Below are 20,933 nucleotides of genomic sequence, written 5' to 3'. Positions count from 1 at the left end.
GCAAGTGTCTTAATGCACTCTCCCCATCCCCGCCCATATCCAAATTTTATTTTGCTATTAAATGAAATACTGGGCACTTCCAGGGATTTTAATTGACTATGCCAAATCACCAACAAAGACCAAAAAAAAAAAAGAAAAATCCTTCTTTTTATAGGGGGATAATTGTTATAAAAGGTTAGCTTTATCATTTGGAGTTTACCTCTTTTATTTGGCATGACCTCTTCTTTCAAAGGAATTCTTAGATAAATTGGTGAACTTCATTTTACAGCTTTATCTATCTGGCAAAGGAAATTTGATGCTCAGATGCTCAACCCTATATTGCAGAAGCACATTATATACTTTCAAGCAAACATAGTTAAAAAGAACAATATAATCCCTCTAGGAATAAAAGGAAATCAAATTCAGACATGGTACATTAGCTTAATAAAATCCAGGAAAGACATTTACGAACTCTCTGGCCTGAGGGTCCCTTTAGGAACAAACACAAATGATCCTGTTTTTTACATAATCTTCCTTCACTAGCACTGTCTGCAGTGCAACGTATCCTTTCAATTTGAACCAGACAGTGCTGTGACAGCTACACTTTAAAGTGTGTCCTAATTTGTCGGAGCAGTTTTCTGAATTAGGTCTGTAGCCACTGCATATCAATGTAGCTTTGTTTGAACAGATCTCAATACATGTTATTCCTACCTTATGTTTTCCATATAAAGTATAAAGAAAAAAGACTGATACTCTCTCCATTAACATTAAGAACACAAAGGGATTTCTGCTCTAGACTTGCCTGGAAAAGTAACAAAATTTAGGGGCTCAGTTTTCTGATATACATTTACAAATTGATCATTTCTCCTCTTTCCAATTTCATATAATAGTCTACAGTTTAGATCATTCCTATTCAATTTGCCAGAACACTTTCAATTTTTTCATCTTTGAAATCTTTAGTTTTCTTTTGTGTGGAGTAGGAAGTGGGAGCATATTTTAAACAAAATTTTGTCAGAAAGTAGCATATACTGATTATTTAAAACTCTGTCAATACTTACTAGTACTACTACTGTTAATCAACATCAAAACTAAATCTAGGCATATTTTTTTAAATTAAATCTTTTATAAACTCCACATTCAATGCATTCAGAAATATTTTCTTTGGTTGATACTGTTGATAGCTTAAAGTAATTTGTAAAAGCAGCTTATATTATATTTCCAGAATTAACATTATAATTTAAATTATGCTATCAACATCTTTTGGGACACTATTATGGGTTTTGTAGATTTCTGTATCATAAGATGGAATTAACAGCATTTGTCTGATACACAAGGAGAAAGCAGAGTACCTAATAGTACCACCTCTGCTAGACAAGGGCTTTCTGCAAAATACTAACAATGAGCTTCCAGTGTTATGAAAAAATAATGCCTATATTTAATTGAAAATTTTGGAAATAAACCAGTCAATTTTTAACAGTTATAGATAATAAAGTACATAATTAAATTACTTTCTGTTGCACATTCTAGGACCTTGACAGAAGGCTGAAATCTCACAATGCTTTTTATTACTCTGATCAGCAACATCTTGTTCCTTAGCTGTAATATTTAGACCTCTTTAAAGTTCTTAGGGCAAATTTGCAAGATAAAAGCCATGATTACAGCCTTCAATTTACATGCTTGTAATGTGATATATGGGAAGTCTCTGAAATAGTTGTAAGCAGTTTTATAGCTAAGCTTTCAGCTGTGTTTCATGAGGCCTGTTAGACTATGGAGACAATCTATTTTTACTGTTATGCACCAGATAAAAATCGTGGCAACCTTCTAAACAAGAGAAAGAGAAGCTTGCCATTGACAGAGACCTTAAAATGAGAAAACTTCTCTTTTCAGGGAATAGAAGATGGAGAGAAAAGGGAACAGCTCTTTTCAGGTGACTGGAAATGATATGGCTTAATGATTCTGACAACACCCAATGCTCTTGTCAAACTAAAGAATCATTTTATGTCATTTTATTATCTCTGCTATTGTAGGAGTTTGTTTGTACATTTTACTTCATAGTCCAAATTCTTCTTTTTCAATTAGATCTGGACTTATGCCTATAGGTTAAATCAATTTATTTTGAGGTCTCTCTTGCCTTTTTTCTTATTTGCCATCAACTTCCCCTGTTCTTTTAAACTTCCATGCCTTTGTAGATGAGTCTCAGAGGCTGAAAGTGTTGCAATCATCCATAAAATTGGATAAGCCTGTAGATTTTCCCAGCAAACCCTGTCATTGTTACTCCAGCCTCATGGAGGGACTAGCTGTAAGGGAACAAAATAAAAGCGCAGGAATTGCCATATCACACCTAGTGAGCTGGTAAACTAGCAGCTTTTTCTCAAAGGGTGCCCATTACCACCTATTTATAAGCAAGGTGCTCCAGCCTCTGATCCAACTACAGAAAAAACGCTCCTTGTGAATTGCTCAATATAATTCCTTAATTAAAATCTAGTGGACACCCGAGAACTGAGATGTTTAAAAAATTTTTGCTAATTTTTACCCAGTTTTTGGTGTCTCTGCTTTGATCCCCAGATATGGAACTCCTTTCCAGATGATTTTGGACATGGCTTACTGAACAGCCATTGCCGGTCAATGTGTTGGTTACTGCTTTGGCTGAATTACATATTTGCTGTTTCAAGAAAAGGAAAAAGCTAAAGCATCATCACCACTGTGCTTAACATCATATATTCCATGCATAATATGCAGAATTTGGTTTCGCCTAGAAACTAAAAGTTTGTTAAAGCAACTTTTAGAGGTTGCTCATAACAATTAGACTCATAATTAACAGCTTCTCTGATCTCTCAAAACCTGATATTTTTTAAACTTAGCATTCAACTTTTTCTTCTTGATAGCTGAGCACCATTTTAGTCTAATTTCAAAATTAATTAATCGCAATTATAAAAGAACATCTCCCCCTCCTCCAAAACAAAAAAATCCCACCTGGAAACTAAAAGAATATAAAGTAATATGTATAAAAAACAATCACCTCAATGTATTCAAAATGTGTTATGGGGGATGTTGCTGACCAGCTTCTAAAGTCAGCAAATCAAATATTCCAGCACTGGCTTTTGGTGGGGATTTTACTCTCTACCATAGAAAACAGACAACTTCTTGATACTGAAGAAAGTAAAGCAGTTCAAGTACCATCTCCCACTGTATATATGAAACATTTTGGCTTGTTTATTAAAGGAAACATCCTGTTTCTAATATGTTCACATTTGGCAGAATGTCAGCTGAAGTTGTCTCAGTACAGCACTGTGCAATATCCAAGCATTCCATCTCAGCCAAAGCGCACTGCCCTGTTTCACTAAGTAATAATCTTGTTTACTTATTTTTTTACAACATTACTTGTTGTCACCTGATTATTCCTTCAAAACTGGGTCATTGTAGCATCATCCAGTCTATACTAGCAAAAACAAGGAATACAGGGATACCTATAAGATAACTTATTCCTGATCAGTAAATATTATGTAATTACAGACATGATCCAGTGCCTGTTTTTAAATACCAGAGGACCTTTTGATCCTTACAAAAATCAAATAATTTCTGAAAACTTTCTTAACTAAAGCAAAATTATCTCGCTAGGGGCTGAGTTTCTAAAAGCCCAGCAGGAATGTTAAATTTGATGGTAGTCAATACTGAAAAGCAAAGACATCTAAAAGATAACTTTTCAAAAAGCAGATTTTAAGCAAGCTAGCTTTTAATTCTTTTTTTCCATAGCTTATCACATTACACAGAGACATGATTCACAGCAGAGACAATTTATCTAACATTGAGTGACTTGAAAAATTGACCATTCAAACAAATTTTGTAATAAAGAATATAAATCTGTCCTAAAAAAATACAAATCTGTCCTACAAGCAGTCAGAAAAGTTTGGAGCTCTAAACTTAGTTCATTGTTCATTATTTCATTTTTGATGTTCATTTGTTTCTTAGCTGGCTGGCAAACTCCCAAAGATGTTCAATATAGTACAATATTTTCCTATGTGAACTATATACCAGAGTCAAAAATGGATCATTTCAGAAGACAAAAACCAGTGCAGATAGGAGAAGGAAAGAGATAAATTGCTATTAACATTTTTTTTCTGAACATTGCTTGGTCCTTAGCTGAACTCCAGCATGACAAATCTTCATGCAGAGAACAACAAAGAAAGTATAACTTTATTTTATCTATAGCTATATCTATGTCATGTTTTTGTGTCAACATAACTAAACCATTTCTTAATTACACCAACAGTTTATCACTTTGCAGTGTTATTGTCACCCGACAATCACAAAATTGAAGAAGTAGAAGTCCTTTGATGTCATCAAGTCCAACCAATGACCCAACACCACCTTTTCAACTAGATCATGGCACTAAGTGCCACATCCAATCTTAAATACCACTGGGGCTGTGCCATGACTCCACCACTTCCCTGGGAAGCCTATTCCAATGCCCAATTGTCCCTTTTTGTGAACAACTACTTTTTAATGTTCAGCCATAACGTGTGTGTTCTTATCCTCTCACTGGTTACCAGAGAAAAGACTGATCTCCACTTGGCTACAGCCTCCTTTCAGGCCGTTGGAGAGAGTGATGAGGTCTCCCCTTGAGTCTCCTCTTCTCCAGCCTAAACAGCCCCAGCTCCCTCAGCTGCTTCTCACAGGACTTGTGCTCCAGATTCTTCACCAGCCTTGTAGCCCTATTATGGACATGTTTGAGCATCTCAGCATCCTTCCTAAACTGGAGGGCCCAGAACTGGAGGCAGCACCCCAAGTGTGGCCTCACCAGTGCTGAGTACAGAGGAAGAATCACTTCCCTGGACCTCTTGGCTACACTTTTACAGGCCAGGATGCCACTGGCCTTTTTTGCCACCAGGGCACACTGATGGCTTATGTTCAGTCTGCCATCAGTCAGTACCCCCAGGTCTCTTCCTACTTGGCCACTATCCAGCCACACTGTCCCCAGCCTATAATGCTGCAGGGAGTTATTGTGGCCAAAATGCAGGACTCGACACTTGGACTTATTAAACTTCATGTTCTTGCCCATCTATCCAGCCTGTGCAGATCCCTTTGCCAAGGCATTCTACCCTCCAGCAGATCGACACGCACTCAGTTTGGTATCAATTGCAAATTTGCTAATGGTAGACTAAATCCCTTCATCTAGATAATGAAAGATGTTAAATGGAACCAGCCCCAACACAGATTCTTCAGTGACACCACTGGTGACAGGCTGCCAGCTGGATGCAGCAGTGTTCAACCACCACTCTCTGGGCCTGGCCATCCAGCAAGTTCCTAACCCAGCAAAGAGTGCCCCTGTCCAAGGCGTGGGCTGCCAGCTTTTCCAGCAGTATGCTGTGGGACATAGTGTAAAAGGCTTTGCTGAAGTCCAGCTAGACAATACCCACAGCCTTCCCCACATCCACCAGCAGGTCACTGGCTCATAAAAGGAGATGAGGTTGGTCAGGCAGGACCTGCCCACCCTAAATGCATGTTGTCTGCATTAGGTTGTCCTGTAGGTCCTGTGTGATTGCACTCAAGATCATCTGTTCCATAACTTTGCCAGGCACCAAGGTCAGGCTGACAGGCCTGTAATTTCCAAGATCCCCCTTTTATCCCTTCTTATGGATGGGTGTCCCATTGGCCAGCTTCCAGTCATCTGGGACCTCCCAAGTGAGCCAGGACTGATGATAAATGATGGACAGTGGCTTAGTGAGCTCTTCTGGCAGTTCCCTCATGAGCCTAGGAAGGGTCCCAACTGCTCCCATTGACTCAAAAGCATGTAAGTGGCTCAGCAGGTCACTAATTACTTCCTCCTGGATTACAGGGAGTTATTCTGTTCCCTGTCTCATCTACCAGCTTAGAAGGCCTGTTGTCCTGAGGATGATGTCTCTTATTGTTGAAAACTGAGGCAAAGAAGGTAATAAGTACCACAGCCTTTTCTTCATCTCTGGTAAATATATTCCCCTGGTGTCCAATAAAGAATGAAAGTTTTCCTTACTCCTCCTTTCGCTATCAATGTATTTATAAAGCATTTTTTATTAACCTTCATACAAGAGGCCAGGTTAAGCTATAATTGAGCTTTCACCTCTCTAATTTTCTATTTACCTGACTTAACAACATCCTTAACACCTCGTGAGTTGCCTGCCCCTTTTTCCAAAGGTGATAAACCTTCTTTTTTTCCCTGAGTTTTTGCTGAAGTTCACCAAATATTAAGAACTTTACTCTTTCCTGGTCACTGTACCCTAGACAGCCTCTGACCACCACATCTCCCACCAGCCTCCTCTGTTTGTAAACAGCAGGTCTAGTGGAGCTTTCTCAAATCTCAGCTACAGTGACAACTTAATAAATAAAAATTATTCTCTCTCTCTCAGCAAATATTTTCTCTTGCTCAAAAAGCTCTGAAGAAGATCTATACAACACTCCTGGACTGTCATATAACCCTTCCGTTTCCATCTTTACTTCACTGTAGAAGGCCTGTGTAAAGCTGAGGCTTTCTAAAGAAAATTATTTCGCTCAGTAAAAGTTGATATACTTCTTCAAATGAGGCCTATTTTTATCAATGTTAAAGTGAGTCTTATACACAAAAAAGAGTTAAAAATTAGTTTCATCTAAATGAGAAAAAACAAAGAGAAACCACCAACACATCTATGACATGCGACTGGTTGCTAAATCAGACTATTCCAGATCCAGAGATATTTTTTGTGACTTGTGTAGTAACTTACATACAGAAAAACAAGTATTAATGTTCTCTCTCTGTGTACCTCAGATTTTCTTGTGAATAATCTCATTGTGAAAGCTGAAACATGAATAATAGCTGCACTCTCCCATCCTAAAACAAATAGCCTGATTTTATCACATTATTTCTTTTCTCTCTTTCAGCATATAACTGTAGTGGGAGGTTATAATGGTAGCCAAATAGCTCCCATTTCTACCAGCATTTATGCTTGTTTATGACTTATTTGGGAAAGGCAGTGCTCTGGCTCAAATGCTCAAAGCAGCAATCTATCAGTTGCACTACACCCATCTGTGTAAGGAAAACCTGCGCTTTGTGTGCAGGAGAGGGTGAAACACTCATAGCATCTGGCAGGAGACACTGACCTTGGGAAAAGCTGACAGTGCATCTTGTGTACCCTCACTACAAATCTTTGCCTTAATTTCAGAGCTCTGTACTTACACAGCTCTGCATATACGTCTGAAATATCTGTAGATAAAACCAAGTCTAGGATATCTAAACTCTCAGTCTCTGCCGCTTTTAAGTATACATCACCTATTAAAAGAGGTTGGCAAACTTTTCCTATATTGAGTTTTTTATTTTTTTGTTTAATCCTGCATGTTCCCACTGTTCTGTGCAAGCAAAGTAGCCCCAGTGTCTGAGGAACATGAAGTTTTCCAACTTGCTTGTTCCGTGTGCCAAATCTGGTGTAGACAAGTTCCTTGTGATTCATTGGTTTCAGGGGGCATCTAGTTGAACCTTAATATGCAATTACAATGAATTTTTCAGACAAATCTCCATTTATATTAAGTCAACAATTTAATTGTAGTGTGCCAGTTTTTTATATAGAATCACAGAGAGTTTGGATTGGAAGGGATCTTAAAGATCATAGAGTTCCCAAGCTTCCTGTCATGTTCTGGGACACCTTTCACTGTTCAGTCCTTCATCCAACCTGGCCTTACACACTTCCAGGGATGGGGCATTTGCAACTTCTCAGGGCAACCTGTTCCATTCCCTCACCACCTTCACAGTAAAGAATTTTTCCTTAATATGCAATATAAACATTCTTCCAGGTTAGAGATATTTCCTCTTTGTTCTGTCATTACGTGCCCTTGTAAAAAGTCCCTCTCTACCTTTTGTAAGCTCCCTTCAGGTACTGGAAAGTTGCTATAGGGTCTCCCCAAAACCTCTTTTTCAGGTTTAATTTCCAGCTTGGCTTAAACCTTGACAGTATTCTGAGCAGAGCAGGAGAGTTAATCAGGTCTGCATTTTCAAGATGAAGCCAGTAAGAACACCAAAAGAGATTTCTTATCTAATTACTTAATATACCAAAGCTGTTTGAGAAACTTTCAAATTAAACTCTCAAAGTAGTTGAAAGCTCAGAATTTGGCTACTCTGGGGATAAACAGCCAGAGCAGCACTGGTACCCTAAGTATATGGGAAAAATATATTTATGATATATGGATTCAGTCTGGCTTTCTGTGAGGCTGCCTCCTCTCTGCCACCAGCACAGTCACCATCCTGCCAAACTCAACTTTCCATTACCATCAAAAACAATTAATGAACTAAGCTGCATTTTGTCTGAAAGAAGCTAGCTGCTCAGTAAAGCCAGGGTGATCGGCTGTCCCCATCCCTGTTGCCCGAAAAAGCTGCTCATTTGCCTTATGTCTCTAGCTGCACTTGGAACTGTTGCCTCTGCAAATGATTGCTGTAAGAAAAAATGTATAAAGTTGGAAAGCACAGTCTTATTTTTTCCCTCCTCTCCATCTACACATGTATGAAATAAGCCAATTAGGTATTCTGAACATTTTAATTAACAAATTAGTTATGAACTGGAAAAAACAGTCATGCTTTCTGTATTCACCAGGCTATGGTAAATTAACTTAAGCTAATGATGCCTTTTTTAATGCAATTACTTGAGCTTCACTCTCTACAGACTTTGTTTCTTGGATTGTGTTTGGAATGAAAAGAGTGATGTCTTTCCTTTCTAAACATTTTTTTTCAATGCATGAGTCTGTCCTGGATATACACTGGCACTTTTCTTTCCTCTTTGGGATGCTTCTTTTTCCTTCATCTTCACAAAATTCACTGTCCTCTTGCAATGAATGTTTGAATGTTTTTTCAGAGGAATGAGCTACTGCAAATATGTTCATTTGTCTTTTTAAGAACTCCTTCTACAGCTAGTAAGTATTTATGAAAAATATTTCATTAGGCCAGATCGTTAAAACACAGAAAACTACTTCTGAGGTCAACCAAGTGACAATCACAGTTGCCTTCTAAAGGTGGATATAAGTGTTTATTGGGAGGTAAGGTGGGTTGTGGATTACATTAAAAATCAAAATGGGGTGCATAACTATTTATTTTAAAGGTGAAGAATAAAGAAAACTGATTGTATGGTAGGATGTATGGCAGATAAAGACAGAGAAAATTTGACGCCTTTTTTAGATGGAAACAATGATCTGAACCCAAGTTCTTTATGGATTTTAAAAGAAAAAAAAAAAAAAACAAACTCAGAGATGGAAGTTAGTGCTACGCAAAATATTTATTATGGGTAATACCAAAAGGACATGTTGTTAATAAAATGAAAAGGTTTTCATTTACTATCACAGGTAATGGAGCTCCTAAAGGAGCCATATCTTGAAATGAATTTTAAAAAAAATTTAAAAACAACACCAAAAATCCTCAAACAACACAGAGAACTCCACCAATACAAAACATCAGTTGCTTGTATTCTCTCTAAAGCATTCCGGAAATACTGTTTATACTGTGTGAACACAAATAACGCCATGTCACACACAAACATGTTTTTTGGGGTCTATTAATAAGTGAACCAGTAGAAGCTTATAATTTTCAACCATAAGTAACTTTCCATTTTTTTAATGGATAATTAATTATTTAATAAATAAGGGCTATCAATTTGTCCTGACTTCTGAAAACCTAGTTTGATCTACACTGTTCATGGGATGGTTTTAGCAAGTTTACTGAAGTGGAATGTAAAACTTGTGTTTATCTAAAGCACATATTTACAGAAAGATAACTGCAGTTTATCTGTTTTTTAAAAGGCAACCATATTTTGGTGATTTAGCTCAGCAAGAGCTCTCTTACAGATATACAAAAGCTAAGTGGATTATATACTCTCTCATGATTTTAACAGTTCTCTTATGCTACTCTGTTCATTACTTACAAAAGACAATATATACTGTAACCTGGATAGTGAACTTCCAAACCACTGGCAAATCCATAACTTTTTCCTAAGTGGGTTTTAGTCAAAATACAATGATTTGTGTTGAGTACATGTATTCTTAATCAACTCAAAGGTGCCCTTGTCAACACAAGGAGATTGCAGTATTTAAGGTGATGATCTACAGTGTGCATGCTAACTGTTCATTTGGACAAATGTTAGTTCAAAGGGAGCACCTCCTTGCTTTAATATTCATACCCAAACTAAATTCCTGGCAAGTCCTGCAAAGGTACAAGCCCAGACTGCTCACACAATCCAGGCTGATGCTAACTGACCCTTCCACATTCACTGTGCTGAAAGGAAAACTACATAAAATCCTTCTCATATTCATTATACAATAGTAATAAACATTTGGAGAAGTAGTGATATTCATTATAGTATTGGAGATTTTAAAAGTGACGTTAAAAAGAGCCTAGGTTAGGTGTTCCTAGAATCCTTCAAAGACAAGGATCTAACGAGTATTTTTATATTTTTTTAGTAGAACCATTGCCATAGATCTGATTGACTTACTTAAAACGGTCTGGGGAATAAAATAATCATATCCCATTACAGATAAATTCTTGCATCTTCCACACAGAAGGCAGAATTTAAAACTCCACTGAGAAAAAAAAGAACCCTGTCACAATTACACCTATGTCAACACTTAAAATTTCTGATGATTTATGCTTTTTTATAGTCACATTAATAACTCTAATAACAGGCCCAGGTCAGCAAACTGATTGAAAGGTAACCTGAAAGCTTAGATACAAGTTACACAGTGGTGCTAGAAGGACTGCTTTTTGAACATTGATTGCTCTACAGATACTTCCTTTCATATTACATTATCAATTTCATTGGTGGCATCAGATTCCCTGCTAATACTGGACTTAAAACAGAACCCCTGGGTACCAAATTTTCTCTTTTTTATTCCAGTGTGCAAAAGATAATTTCCACATATCTAGAAATTCATTATGACCTTCATACTTTCACTGTCTGCTGGGATTACTTCTGAAGTTCTGAGACTCTACTAGTTTCAAGTAGCTTCCAATTATATTATGTAACATTACATTATGTTGAAACAATGTAGAATTTCTTCCCTGAATTAAAATGGTATGAGATGGATGATAGGCAGCATTAATTCTCATACTAATGAAAAGTATAGGGTCCAATAGCTTGGGAAACATTAAAAGGAAGATTGATAATTCATTATATCAAACGTGTGCTAAGAATCCTTCTCGTGATGTGATGCAGTCCATTGATCCTATTGATGGCAGGTCATAAGATGTTAGACTTTATCACCTTGACATCACATATGAAAAAGTTACTGAAGATGGATTTTAAAAAGCTGTAGAATTAAGTAATTGAAAGCTCTCCTTTTCTCTGATGCCACTTTAGCTACTTCTGTGAGAGAAGAGGCATGACAAAAAAGGAAGGAATTGTAATCTTTTTAGATAGTCTACTAAATAGATTCCAGTTAAAATTTGATCTGTCGATGACTTAATGGCATATATTTATCTTAGAAAGCAAAATTAATTTTTTCAAAGATAACACATCCCCATATTCTCCAAATTGTACACTGAATAATTTAATATTCTTGGAATTGTTTGGTTTACACAGGAGGTGAGCTAATAATTGGCAGAAAAATCAAAATTATTTTTTTAAGAAATCCACCCAAAGCAAAAAGTTTATAGCATAGAAATATTTCACAATGCTTGCATATATATAGATAAAAGTGATAGTGACAGACACAAAAAAAAGAAAAGCCATGAACATTTCTCCTCTTCTGGTGTGCTTTTTCCCCTCAGACATTTCAAAAATAATCTGTACCTTTGTTATACTAGCACTAAACAGCAGACAGATAAAATTAAAATGAAAAATATGCTAAACACTATGATACAGTAGAGCACTAAGACTTAGTTGTTTAAAATGAAATATTATCTTACTACCAAAAGGATAATTTGATAGAAACTGACTATGTCCAGCTTTGAACAGTTGCTAATTCAGTACTGTTTAAATTTTTAAGTACAAGTCTTTTCTTATAAGCCTTTAACATAATTCAGGAGCTACCACACTACCTTTGCCAAACCTACATCCACTATGAAATTCATTGCACGCTTCTCTCTCCACAGAAGTTTTGTCACAGCTGAATTTCAAAAGATCTTCACCCCCTTGTCTTTGCAGGCCCGACGGGAATGGCAGCACTTGCTTTGTCCAGCATTAACTCTAGTTAAATCTGTTGATAAGTAGTAGTATATCTAGAAATAGTATAGTTGTTCATGAAGAAAAGCAACAAATTTGTCTACAATTTCCCTACTTCTTTGCATGATAATAAAATGAAAGTATTTTGGTTGCTTTTATCAGCTGCTATGATTAAAAGTGCCCAAGAAGGCAGAAGAAGGAGGGGAGGAACCCCATGAAACAGACTTTGGGGATCCATGAATGAGAGAGCTGGTATAAAATACAGACTTGCATTGTACACCCAGGTTTTTGGCTCTTTTTGATAAAGAGTAGTTATTACAACTGTGATAAGAGCCATCACAGTTGTAATGATTATATAAATCAAAGATTCTTACTCAATGACATGGGAATTGTTAAAACATGGAAATTTTAATAGGTATTGGTACAAATTTGCAAAACGCTGACACTAAATATTTGTTTCTACAATAAGGAATTTCTCCTATAATAAAAAATAACCTTTCCCACTCCCACCCACCCCCCCCATCTCTACCTCAAAAAATATAGGATACTTCTCCTTGTTTAAGAAAAAATAACATTCAGAACAGGAAAAAGCAACAATGCAGAAGAATGATCATATAAGTTGATTTGGAGAAGTTAATGTTTTTAATCAAATTTCTGTCCATCAAATCTGCATTTCCTTTTAAATAAGTATATATACACTAACCCAGAAGTCATTGAAGGCTTACGGAGGTGAAAGTAGACAGATGTAGAAAATGCGAAATATTTCACAAACTGACACAAAAACCCACCCTACATATACACCCTGGCAGTTTCCAGATCAATTTCCACAAAGACTTGATTCTATTTGCGTAAATCACTAGTTATAGGATTTTTAAATAAAGTGTTATCATACAGAGTAAATTAATGGATGTTTCTGCTTTCAAAGCCTCCTAAAAACTACTGAAAATATTAAATTCTTTTTGGCGTGCATCCTTCCAATTGCAACATTTGTAGCAGGAAACTGAACCACAACAACTGTAGTGGCAGCTCCAACCTTCTTAATAACATGATGTGGCTGTTCAGGGAATCAGTGTCTTAATCAATGGAATAAAATACACTGTCTATTCAAATAAAGTGTTTTGCCAGTCTAGAGTGAAGTGTCATGAAAACAGGAAAGAAAAATAATTGGATTGGAGAGTAGAATTTTCAAATGTGCATTTCTTTAATTTAAAGGGTCTGGGGCTAGAGGAGGGGGAGTTCTTTCCATTTAATGACTTGAGCACAGTGTGGTTTAAATAGCACATTTGATTTGGGAATCTATTAGCTGATAATGACTCCTTGGAGAGAAAAAAAATTGGATTCACTTATTACTGGTTTGATTAGCAATATCTGGAATTCTGTGAAGTTGTAAAATAGCTCAGTATTAAAACTGAGCTATTTTCCATCACTTGCAGAAGCATAAACACAGACAGACAAGTTCCTGTGTTAAACATACTCCTGAATTCTGCAGTACTTTTACTGCCATTAGGATTAGAAAAAAGTTTTTTGTTGATCTACATAGAGCCTCAGTTTCAAAAAGTATTTGTGCTATGCTTCACAGATATTGAGAGATATAATAACAATCTAGCAAAGATCCTATTTAAACAAAGAGATGAAACTGCTATTTAGCAAAGAGGTGCGACTAAATTTCCAATGAGGAAATAAAGCCAGTGTTTGATTAATGACAACACTGATCTATATCCGTAAAGAAATGTCATTGAAAGAAACTGTGCTGTAGTGATTATAAAGGTAAGCAAGGGAAAGGTAAATATAATTAGAAGAAAAACTTAAATTCCAAATGTCTATCTGCCTTTCACTTAGAACAGAATAACTAGTCTTGTAAACTAAAAGGAGAAATACTCATCTAAAAGCAAAGGAAGATCCTCCCAGCAAAGCTGATGCTAAACTGTATTTTATTAAAGTGGATCTAGTGGCCTTTTTTCAAACTTAGAACAGAGAATAGAACTGAAATGGACATAACTATAGTCATACAACAGAATTCAACCTAAACGATGAACAGTTTTTTAGAACTGAAGCACCACTCCTTTTATCTGATGAATATTTAAAGACACAACTGAAGGGACCTGACAGCCTACCAAACACACATCCAAACACTCTGCCACAGAAATCCTGAGAACTACAAAAGGCATGTAACAAAATACATGAAGCACTGAAATAAATGCCTGTAACCAGCATAAAACAACATCTATTCTCATTCAGAAGCAACAAACCGTGTTATCTACTGGTCTGCAGGCCTAAAACCAAAAAAATTGGCAATGCTCCTCTCTGGCCACAGGCTTTGCATCAGATCTGCAGGCCTGTATGTAGCAATACAGCTCATCAGTCATATTTTCTTTTAGCTAGTCTTTGGTTTCTGTTTAGCTCTCTTGCAATAGCAATTTTTTAACAACCAGTAACATAACCTGATCTGTTTTACATTTAACTTAGCTGTGTGATTGCATGGGCTACGGTTTACCAGTATAACAATTTTGATATATTTCTGTACCTATCATCCCTTTTCTGCAGAGAAGAAACTGGTATTTTATAAAAAAGTAGGGTAGAGGACCACAACCATGGGATGACAGCACAGTAATTAAGTGTACAGGCACAGGCTGACATCAGAGGAAGCAGGACTATAAGTTACTTACTACGTCAAAAAAAAAAAAAAAAAAAAAAAAAAAAAAACAACAAAAAAAACCCCCACAAAACCTAAAAGCAAAGAAACAAAAAAAAAAAAAAAAAAAAAAGAAAAAAAAAGAAATAAAGAGATCAAAGAACAAGAATTCTACACCTGTAAAACACAACTATGCAGAGAAGTTGCAGACCAGCAAACCAAGAACAGTGTCAGGGCTCTGAGAGTACCAAAATGCCATAATTGCATTACTCAGTGGAGAAACCACTCACCGTGCCAGTGAGCCTTGGGGGGGTCCCATTTCAGCCTCCAGGTACTACCTGAGCCGCATCATAGACTCCATCATGCCTGGACCCACCACATATTCTTCCCCACTTACAGATTAAGCTTCCTGGCTTGACATTAGACCCAGCTCATTCCTTCCTACATGATGACCTCCAGACAACTGGCAGAGATGGCAGTGCTACCAGCGCTGTTTGTGGAGAGGGGATGGTGCCTCAGTATCATTAAACCACATAGGCCATCAAATTTATGCACCCATTCTTCCAACCACTAAGTCTGAGGCAACTTTGTTATGTCTGAACAAAGTGTTACAGATACTCATTGCATTACAGATATATATATGCAAAAGCCAAAGTCCCTGTGATGATAGAAAAAAACCTGAATGGCAGCAGTGGTTGCTGAGGTGGGAACAAGTTACATCAACAAATCATACCAAAGCTGTTTATTTTTGCTCCAACCATGACCTTGCAAGTACACAACAAAGAGAGGTATACCCTTTTGTGTGAAGTCAATGATGCAGCTGTGCTGTATGAGTCCATTGACATCAGGCATGTGGCCCATGCTGCTACACATTACTAGTAGTGCCCTTTTCCCTGCAGTGAAATTACTGCCCCATACAATGAAAGATAAATTAATTCAGTTCATAAAAAAACCATCTGTTCAAACAAGAGTAAGCAATAGTATTCCACATAAAACATATTTTTGCATTAAAAATAGAATTCATCACTTTTTGAAATATCCAAACATTAAGGTTGGAAATGTCTCTTACCTCCTCGCTTGTTTAACTTAGCATACCCTGGCACATAGCTGCTTGTCATGGATGATGAACTGCTGAAGGAGGAATGTGGTAGTGCTGAGACCAGAGGTTCATCACACTTTTCTGAAACACAAGAAAACAGATTCACTTTATGCTCTTAATTATTCATATGTATTAAGTGACAATGTGCCCTTTATTTTCTCTCTGGGTGATAACAAATCCTTGTTATTTTTGTACATGTGGAATGCATGTAGCTACATCAGAGCTTTTCAACAAAACAACCCCTACAACCACAAACCAACAAAACAAACAAAAACTCACCTCAAAAACCACAAGAAAACCCGCAAAAAAACCACAGACACACACTCTGACATGAGAAAATAAAGACTTCAAGCATTGACAAAATAAGGTAATCATAATATCTAAACATCTAAACATGAGCCATCACCCTCCCTTAGGGATACAGTGGTTGAACAAAATAGCCTACCCTGATATACCTGGGATGTTTTTGGTGACACAAAAAGCTAGTGCTAAAGTATTATCATGACAGCTTTCTAAGAAGTAAATAAGATACACATTTTCATTTCTGTAACAAGTGCTGATAAATCCAATATAAAAAAAAAAAAGAAAATAAATTAGGGAACATTAATTAATGCCTATGAATTATCAGATACAACAGATTCACTGAAAAAAAAAACCAACAAAAACCTATACTAGCTAATCACTATAATTTATTTGAGTACTTCACTTCCATTTTACCCCACTATAAAGAAGATTAACTTGGTATTAGCATCTAAAATGGAAAAAATTCAAAATCAGTGTCTTAGCCTTCCTAATGAAGAAAAAACTGTAAATCAAATCTCCTTCTTTTGTATTAAATAAATTAGAATGAAGAGAAATGGCTTAGGATTTTTCAAATATTTAATTAATGTACTGCCTTTTGTGAGTTTTTTTTTGTGGGTATTTCAACAGATGGGGGAAATATGTAGTTTAAATTGCTCATTTACATGACAGGTAAAACTAAAAAAAAGCCTTAGCCTACACCAGTAAGCCTAACTAATTTTTTTTAACACATGCACTGCAGCACAGTCTCTGCTGTTAGTGGAAATACCCTCAATTTATGTATCTAGAAAGCATTAGGTCACCATAGGTGGTCTACAATAGGTCTAAATATGCATAAGCAGCATATTTAATGCTCGGCCACAACACCTAGTTTTGGTACAATTAAAAACCAGTAGTTTGATCAGACTAGATCACACATGGAGACCAAATTAATCTTACCTTCTAAAGAACGTAAGGAGATAAAAAAAAAGGATTCTGAGTGAATCAAGTAATATATAATGCAATTCTCTTAAAATGTACAGTCTCACATAGTGAAAAACAAAATCACTTTCACAGGAATAGAAACTGAAGTACAGATAATTCAGGAATCAGTATTTTGACATTTAACAAAGAAAATAAGTGTCCTTTACAAATCTCTGAGTTAACAAACATTAAGGGAAAAAAAATCCACACAAGCACAAGCAAGATTAAAGGGCAGCTGCTTTGGACTGAATCAAAGAATAATTCCAATGACTTTTAAGCTCACTACCACAGTATTTAATGACTGAATTTTGACAAGGGAAGATAAATGGTTTGAAACATTATTGTTTATACCACAAACCAGGAAGATTGATTTCCTCCTCCCTCTGCTCTAGCTGCAGCAGACCAGCACATTTGGTCAGAAGCCTGCAGCTGGGTGCTCCTCACACCACATCCCTGCAGCAGCACACTGGAGCTGCACACACTTGTGTTTTCAGATCCTGGGTGCCAGGTTGCTTTTATTTCAGTCAAAGTGGTACAAGGTTAGAGCTAAGAATAGAAGTGAGCAGCAGACTGCCATAACTGCCAACTTTCGTCCTAAGTGCCATAATCATATAAATGCAGACCTACTTGACAAAGTTTTTCTCAAGTATTTCTTTATCTATCAGTTTATTTTCTGTAGAACATAAGAGCTTTTCAGCTTGCAAACTGCTTGTTCTGACACTTCTTTTTCTGTGCTACCTAGCTAGAGACTTGAAGGCATTTGCCATTAATCGTGTTGTCTAGGTAAAAACTGAATGAAACTTTTAAAAGCAGAACAACACACAATCAGAAGTTTTTGAAAATACATAACAATCTTTTTATATAATTTTCAAATGCTTATATTACATGATATTTGCCCTCAAAAAAAAAAAAAAAAAACATGTTCTTATCAGTAATGAAATCTAAGAATGAACATGTACCTTTGTTCTGTTTCCTGAGTGTTTTTAAATGTATTTTGCAAAGTAAATTGTTAGGTTTATATAATTTTCTGCCACCCGTAGCTTCAAACTGGGGGGGAGAAAAATCTGCATCTTCCTGGAAAATATTAGAATGGTAAAAATTTAGTTGCAAAAAATGTGTTCAATTTATGCAATTTGATTTATTACTAATATAATGTGAGGCTACTATATTACTATAGTCTAAAAAAGTAGAGTCTTTATTACTATAGTCTAAAAAAATGTGAAATAAAAGATCTATCTTAAAACATAAACAAAGTTTTAAAAAGTTATTTTTAAAATGTGAGCAAACTCTTTATTTGCGCAACAGAAATAAACATAGATTTTTGACATTGGGCTCAGAAAAAACTTGACAGATGAAAAAAGCCTCTCCCAACAATAGAAGCTCATCAGAACTTCAGATCTTTTATTGGTTTCAGTAGCTATTGAGAAAATCACTTCCTTTTAATTTGACAGCTGTTATATTTGGGCTACTACTGAAGATGCACAAAAGGAAACATGTAAAATTTATTTAGAATTAATATTAGTTTCTAAATCATTAATGGCCTGCCTTATCTCTGTTTCACTAATTCATACTCTTGGATTCAAAAGAATAAGACAGAGAAGCTTGACTTAGTAAAAAAAATCCCACAGGGGGCATCCCTCTATTTGCCACTGTGGTCACAATTTTTACAGACAGTCATGAATATGCTTCATTTGATCTATGTGTGCTTCTGAAGTATTTAATCTGAGCCTCAGCACTCTGAGCCCTGATTTATTAATTTGATTGTAATCATCAATACTGTGGTGGGGGCTAGGAAAAAACCCTGAGTTTATACCATTTGCCTTCACTGTTTAGAACTGTAATCCTCTCCTATGTCTATTTTGACATACCAAGTAATAAGAAAAAATGTCTCACTTTCTCATTGTTCTAAAAAAACAAAACCTCCCAATCTGCCTGCTCATTTAGGATTTGAAATATGAGAAATTCACCACAACTGCATATGAATTACAGGAAAGGACTATATTTCAGATTAATAGACTTAAAAATTATTACATCTTATCATTAACTCATGACTTTAGGTCCTACAGAATAAAAGTTAAAAGACTGCTTACATAAACTAATATTTCTAGCCCTGTATGAAAGTTTCACTGAATATATTGCACTATTTAAACTTCTGTCAGAATATGAAATGCTGTTATACCACAGATTTAAGAGAAAAAAACCCCCAACCTTAAGAACCTTTGGTTCTTCCAGCAGTTTTAGTTACTTCTTGCAGAATTCAATTTTTTACTTACCAGAATCTTATATACCTTCCTGTTACTGAGATATAATAGCCTTCCCCATATAAGTCAATGCACTGTGCCCTGTTAATCAATTACAGAGCACACTTTGCTGCCAGCATTGCAGCAGAAAAGGAATAAACTCTCCTCCATACCATTTATCTCAGTGATATATTAATGGCCAAGGCAGCTTAGGTCCATTTAAATGTTAACTTTCTGAAGCAAAAAAACCACTTCCACTCCACTCTGTTCTGTTTAGATCAAGAGAACTGATAACTTTGTCATAGGAATGATGACATTTGCTACTCTGACTTACCTATTCATAGGGAAATAACAAGTATACGTCCATCAAATCAAGTCTTCTTAAGATTCTAATAATTAGATCAATGGAATGAAGGCCACTTAATGACATTAAACACAAAACATCTGCAATCCCCAATTTTCGAATTCCTCAACACTTAAAGATCATTGAAACAAAAGTGTGCTGTGCACTTGCTCTATTCTTACATGTTTTCTCAGGCACCTGGCTATTGGAAACAAAATAGCAGATGAGATGGATCTCTTGTCTTATCAACTGCAGCCTCTCATATTTCTGGTGTTCACACTCAGCAAAACAAAGAAAATAGATCTGCCCATTCTTTCCTGGTTTACAGTCTATTTCTAGCTTATTTTTATATCCTACCCATCATGCTGGATAAACTAAAAAAAGCTCGTCTCCCATTTTACCTGCAATTGCTTTAATTCCCACTTACTAGTCTATGAACTATTTGGGGAATAGGGACCTCGTTATTTGAAGGGACAGCTGTTGACTGCAGCACAAAGCAGACTATATACACACAAACTCTCTTATCAGCCCCATAGGTTATTAAGTTTATCCTCACTATACCAGTCATTTCAATGATTTTTGATGGGCAAAGCAGAGTAAAATACCTTGATGCTTCATTTCACAGAAGTCTGTTCAAATGCTTCCTGATCAATAAACAGGTCACCTGTAAAGTTGCTGACATATCTTATCAAAGTAGTCTGAGTAGATGAAAAAATCTGCAGTTCATCTGTGTCTTCTTGACACTTGTATCTAGTAGTAGGTTAGAATGCATACAAACTATCTAAAAATACTAACAAATAGGAAAAATATAAATTTATAGTTACAGGTAGTTTTTATGAATAATTTGGAACTGCATCAGAGGGTCTCCCAGACGCTCTTGCCAAGAATCTGTCAGCAAAGTAAAAACGTGTGATGTGTACAGTGGTTCTAAATTTGAAAAATACTTGGATACTGATAACCATAACTCATCAGAAATAAGTGATGGTGACTTACTAAGTATGCTTTTGAATAAGAAAGGTTTTTACATCATATGGTCTAGTGTGCACTGAGGAACATACCTTTAAATAAATACCAAATCCACAATTCATTCCTCCTGTTTTAAAATCTTCATTCAAGATTTCCTACCAAATTATAACTTAGGACAACAATTTTGCTGAAGGATAGATCTAAGATATAAACATGCCACCACTAAAAACTTTACTAAAAAAAGCTCCATATGTGTATGTCAGAAATT

At 36.0% G+C, this 20,933-nt stretch overlaps 1 protein-coding gene across 2 annotated transcripts in view; it reads right to left on the bottom strand.

Moving 5' to 3' along the window:
- The window catches only part of CNTNAP2 (contactin associated protein 2), a 1,020,441-nt gene that overhangs the window by 690,569 nt on the left and 308,939 nt on the right, over positions 1–20,933 (bottom strand). Inside the window, exon 2 of one of the 2 annotated variants that reach the window (XM_068202989.1) lies at positions 15,824–15,934. In XM_068202989.1, the coding sequence (XP_068059090.1) occupies positions 15,824–15,934 (111 nt within the window). Of the gene's footprint in view, positions 1–15,151; positions 15,292–15,823; positions 15,935–20,933 lie in introns of those variants that run through there. The other variant, XM_068202997.1, reaches the window with a different exon arrangement.

Source organism: Anomalospiza imberbis, chromosome 1, assembly GCF_031753505.1.
Source record: "Anomalospiza imberbis isolate Cuckoo-Finch-1a 21T00152 chromosome 1, ASM3175350v1, whole genome shotgun sequence".
Taxonomy (NCBI): domain Eukaryota; kingdom Metazoa; phylum Chordata; class Aves; order Passeriformes; family Viduidae; genus Anomalospiza; species Anomalospiza imberbis.
This window is presented reverse-complemented; position numbering and strand designations above follow the sequence as displayed.